Source organism: Heteronotia binoei, chromosome 18 (genome assembly GCF_032191835.1).
Source record: "Heteronotia binoei isolate CCM8104 ecotype False Entrance Well chromosome 18, APGP_CSIRO_Hbin_v1, whole genome shotgun sequence".
In the NCBI taxonomy this organism is placed as follows: Eukaryota; Metazoa; Chordata; class Lepidosauria; order Squamata; family Gekkonidae; genus Heteronotia; species Heteronotia binoei.
The window spans coordinates 1,943,259-1,948,568 of NC_083240.1; the positions used below are offsets into that span (position 1 = coordinate 1,943,259).

The 5,310-nt window shown below is 60.4% G+C and overlaps 1 protein-coding gene across 4 annotated transcripts in view; it reads left to right on the top strand.

The window, feature by feature from the left end:
• The window catches only part of PAX7 (paired box 7), a 185,093-nt gene that overhangs the window by 411 nt on the left and 179,372 nt on the right, over positions 1–5,310 (top strand). For 2 of the 4 annotated variants that reach the window (XM_060259404.1, XM_060259406.1), the window contains exons 2-3: positions 3,089–3,324; positions 3,953–4,082. In XM_060259404.1, the coding sequence (XP_060115387.1) occupies positions 3,089–3,324; positions 3,953–4,082 (366 nt within the window). The remainder of the gene's footprint in view (positions 1–3,088; positions 3,325–3,952; positions 4,083–5,310) is intronic. The other 2 variants (XM_060259405.1, XM_060259407.1) reach the window with 1 other exon arrangement.

Sequence of the window (5,310 nt, forward strand, 5' to 3'; positions counted from 1 at the left end):
CGGGGAGGAAACTTGTGAGGGAATCGGGCCGGACCGCGTGGGACCGGCGGGAGGGTGAAAGTGCAGCGGACACGGGGCCCCTGGGCGGAGATCCAGGCCCTGGGCAACAAGCTCTCCCTCTCTTCCAGCCCAAGAATCCGTTCCCCAAAATTAATTTTCCCGAAATGCCCACCGAGGCTGGCCTGTGCGCGCTCATTTCAAAGGCGGACTCCCAACTCTTCTGGGTGACTTTTTTTTCCCTCCTGGGGGGGGATCAAGTACTTTATTTGCCCCCCTCCTCTCCTCTTTTTTTCTCTCGCTCCCTGATCCGGTCTTTAAGAGGAATGAAACTGACCAGGCGCAGTTGGATGGAGGTGAACTTGGGGACTTTGAGCCCTTCCAAAGCCTGGCCGTTTCCTTTGCGCCGCCCGAGTTTTCTTCCAAGTCCCCTCGTCGATGTTCTTCCCCCCCCCCCCTTCTTCTTCCAAAGACAAACACAGAAAGGGGGAGCGCGGCTTCCCCTCTCCTTCCCTCCCGCCCTCCCCCCCCAGCCCCCTTTCTCGCAGCCAAAGCCTCTTCCCCGCCCCCCCCTCTCCCCGCCGGCTGCAGCCGAGGCCTGAAGAAGCCGCCGGGGCTCCCCTCGCCGCATTTATTAAAGCAAAGCGTTTTCGTCCCGGCCGTGCTCAAGTGGACGGCCGGGAGGAGCGGCGGGGGCGGGGGCGGCGGGAGCCCCACGCAGGCGGCGAAAACCCACACGCCGCGGGGATTTGGGTGAAGTGGCTCTTTTCTGTAGCAAATGAAGTAGCGCAGCCTGTTCGGGGGAGAAGGGATCAAAGGATTACCAAAATATTTGTACAACATGACTCGGAATAATGACAAGGCGGCGCGGGCGCCGGGCCCCAGCGCCTCTCGACTCCACCGCGGCCCACTCGACGGCGAGCCGCGGCTAATGACACTCGGAGCCGAGTGACTCCGAATTAGCGGCGCGTGATTTTTGAGGAAATCGCCCGGCGCGGTTTGGAATCTTACTTTGCTCGGCGGGGAGGCGGGGGGGGGGTCATCCTCTTCCCTCCCTTCCCTTCTGGCTTCTTTCTCACACGATCCAGCCAAACCCAACCCCCCCCCCCCCGCACCACATGCCGGCGAGGACTGCGAAATCCTGTCTCTGGGCAAGATACCTGCCGTGCAAAAACAATAAATTGGATGTCTTTGGTGGGGGCGGTGAGAGGGATCAGGGTGCTCCCGTTGAGAAAACAATCGGAGCGGCATGGCCTTCGCGGGGGCCCCTCCTCCCGCCCCCCGCCGTTTTAAAGGCATCTTTGGGTCTGGAGGGAAAGCCAAGGGCGGCGCGTCTTCTTCACCCCAGAAGCCTTTTAATTTTCCCTCCTGCTGCCAGAAGCGCTTTCAAAGAATTAAAAGGAGTCATTGGCGTTGGCCCCTTTGTAGTCGCCCCGAAACTTTCCTTTCCCACCTGGGTCGGTCCCCCGGGTATGGGGGCTGCCCTTCGCAGTCTCCCCAGCACTGGATTCGGGGAAGAGAAGGAGTCGTGGCTTCAGCAGGCGTCCCCGGCCCAAGAGACGGCGAGGGGGTCGTTTCTCGAAAGCGTGTTCGGGGGCGGGAATCTGGGGTTTTTCCTTTTTTGTTCTGGTTTCTCTTTCAAAAGCTGGAGGCCCCGAAAGTGGCTGAGATAGCGATCGGGCAGCTGCGGCGCAAACGCAACCAGATGTAGCGCTTGGGCACGGTTGGAAAGGCGCCGAGGGGAAAATTGACAAAATATATATTGGGGTTAGGGGGGAGGCGAAGGGGGGCAGGAGCAGATGGCCGCGGTTATGGGGGCTTCAGATGGAGCGTAGCCAGATAAGGGGTCTCCAGAAACCGCGCAAAGGCGTCCCGGAGGCCTCGGCCGCGCCAGCCGCAAATCGTGTTTCCCGGGGGAGTCGGCTCCATCCGACTCATCCGGCTTACTTTCGAGGAAACCCGCTCAGACTCGGACTGCAAGGGTCCGATTCGTGGGGTGCTTCCTCGAAAGCCAGTTCCACAGTTTTGAACGGTGTTCACTCCCCGGTAAAGTTTCAAAGAAGGTCGCCTACCTAGGAAAATGTTTGTCAGTTGCGGGCGGGAGGTAGAAATCTTATCACAGCAAGTTCTTCAAACTCTTTTTGACCTCCCCCTCCAATAAGACTGCTGAGGGCGGGCGGGGGGCTGGAGGGTGCTGATTTCCAGGAGGGGGCAGGGGATCTAACCGGCATCCCAGAGGCGTCCTTAGGATCGCAGTCTTAAGGGAGGAAACCCCTTAAGTGGCACTTTGGCCTTGCGCCTTTCCCCGCTGTGAGCGCTCCGGACCTAGCAGAGTCCCCCCCCCCCCCCGTGCAGCTGCCATCCAGAAGGCAGTTAAGCGGAAGTCTCTGGGGTTTCAGCCGGGGAAGACATAAGTCCCTACAACTGAACGCCCGGAAAGACGTTTCAGTCCCCCGCGGAGCTTTCGCCTTCTGTGGCCTGTGGATCAGGGCCACAGCTGGGAGCGGCTTAATCTCCCAATAGCACCTCAGGAGGAAATGAGGCGGCCCTCCCCGGTTTCTTTAGAGGTGCCTTCAGCTTAGGAAATGGAAGGGATTTTTCCTCGGGGTAAAAAAGGGGTGGGATCGAAATCAGACCCTGAACCCACGAGCATCCTCTCCGGTATTGGGCTGAGCCCGATCCACCGCCGATGGACGCGGAAGGAAACCCCAGGAACTATAGCCTCCTTATTCCCGAAACATCCCGAGTCCCCCGGGACTTGCTCGGGAGCAAGCGTGTAAGCAGAGAACGGAGGGGGAGAGGGTACTTCGAATTAAACCCAACAGGATCCACTCCGGTTTCTTGCAGATGCGGTTTCTACAACTAGTCGCGGGACAGAGGCAGGAAAGCTGTAGAAAACGGGGGGGGGGGGGGGGGGGGCAGAGACACCCCACTCGATGAAGGCCTCCTTAGGGGAGCGGGGGGGGGGGAGAAGGAGATGGTGTGACTCCCCCAGGGCGAGGAGCTGCGGGGGGGGGCGCTCTCCTGCCTGCCGGTTCCCCTCTAGGGGTGTCACCGGCTTCTCTTCCTCTCTCTCTCTCCCCCCGCGCAGTCTCCACGCCGCTGGGCCAAGGCCGGGTCAACCAGCTGGGGGGGGTCTTCATCAACGGACGGCCGCTGCCCAACCACATCCGCCACAAGATCGTGGAGATGGCCCACCACGGGATCCGGCCCTGCGTCATCTCCCGCCAGCTGCGCGTCTCCCACGGCTGCGTCTCCAAGATCCTCTGCCGCTACCAGGAGACCGGCTCCATCCGCCCCGGGGCCATCGGCGGCAGCAAGCCCAGGGTGAGTGAGGGAAGCGCCGTCCCACCCAGAGCGAGAGGCCAGAGCGACTTCCTTCCCAGGGCAACTGCAGCGCAGCCAGGCTGTGGGAAGCGCGCGCAGGATGCCAGGCGAAGCCGCACGAAAGTCAGCCGGCTGGAGCGGCGGGGAGGGCGCAGCAGGTCCGCTCCTTCCAGCCAGGCCTTCGGAGAGGTCAGGGGGCAGCGAACCCGCAGCCCTCCTTCGCCGAAGGCAGAGAAAGAGAGGGGAGACGAGGCAGGGGCTTCTGTGCCAATTCGAGCTTCTTTCCCGCTAAATACCAATCCGGGACCGAAGTTCTTTCCCAACCAGTGAAAAGAAACGGCAGCCTCTAGCGGGGGCTGACTCGCGAGCAAGGGGACGCAGGCGTTCAGGCTGGCCTACTCTGCTGTAGCTTCTCGAGTGAGTTTTTGGGAAGTTCGGGGCCAGGCCTGCAACTGGGAGAAAGCCGGGGGGGGGGGGATTCCAAGGACCCTTTTTCTACGGGGGGGGGGGGGAGAAACGGAGTCAGTTTGAAGGCCTAACTTGGAAAACGTTTAAATTTAAAAGTAGATTTCTCTCTCCTCCCCCCTCCCGTTCCTTCCCCTCTTCAATCGCACGTTGGTCCCAAAAGCAGGTCGCGACTCCCGACGTGGAGAAGAAAATCGAGGAGTACAAGCGCGAGAACCCGGGCATGTTCAGCTGGGAGATCCGGGACCGGCTCCTCAAAGACGGCCACTGCGACCGCAGCACCGTCCCCTCAGGTGAGAAGGCAGCTTGGCCAGCGGCTGACCCGGGAGGGAGGGGGGGGGGCGGAAGCCTTTAGACGTTGCTCCACTCAGGCCTTGGATCTGCCGCCAGCAGCCCCGCTGGACACCCCCAAAACGGGGCTTCCCCTTCAGGCCAGAGGAGAGTCTTTCTTTTTCCTCCCCGCCCCCCCAGTCCTCCAGATGTTCTTTCTCTCCCCCCCCCCCCCCCCAATGCTGTCTTTAAGCTGCGGAGTCTTGTGAGCAAACATTCTCCTTCGTGAGCGACTGGCATGGAAGTTCTGAGCTGCTGCATCAATTAGTCTGCTCTGGGGTCGTTTTTCCTGAGCTGAGACAAAAAGGTGTGAGCTGGAGGGTAAAAAAAAACAACCCACCTGTGGTCACACTATAACTCAGCTTAGAGGGAACGCTGCCCCCCCCCTCACCCCGTTCTACGTAACTCTGAAACCGGCATCGTTCTCACGCACACCCCTTTAAACCCAACTTCCCAACTGGGTTTTGCCAGTTCACACAGCGAGATGCAGTTGAGAGAGTGCACGGGAAGTGCGTTATTTAGCGGGTGTGATCACAGCCAAAGGCTGCCCGGATTTCTACCCCTTCAGATTCGGCGCACAGAAAGGGAGAATATTAAGGGGAAACGAAGGCGCCAGTTCTTCTTCCTGCCAGGCGGATTTTCTGCGCCCAGCAGCTCTGAATGTTCCTTCCTTGACAAGTCCTCCGTTCAGGGAGGGGCCAATCCTTTGCCCGCCTGAGGAACGCCTGGGGAGGGCTCTGTGCCTAGAGGGGCTAGCGCTCTCCGTGCAGGGATAGATCCAGGTGGGCAGCCGGGCGACGTTCGTGTCCAGTCGGGCACCTTGAAGACCAACCGAGTTGCTGAATTCTGGGCTGCAGCTTTCTTTGGCGCGCATGCCCCCTCCGTCCCATAGGCAGGGAAGGGCTAAACAAGCCATCCGGAGAAGCCCTTCAGTTGTGGGGCTGGGGCCCCACGGCCCTGCTTGTTGCCCCCGCGAAGGGGCCAAGCGCCCTTTGGCTCCCCGCCCCCTTGAAGGAAGGCCGGTGCCGCAATCTGCAGGCCAGGAAGTGAGTTCTGGAGGGAGAATAATGGAGAGAAAATGAGGTGAAGGGGAGGTTAACCACGTCAAAATGGAATCGTTTAGCCATTATACCAACGGTGAAGACATTGGTCCAGAAGGTGCTCTCCGCCGATGGGAACGGAATTGCGGGG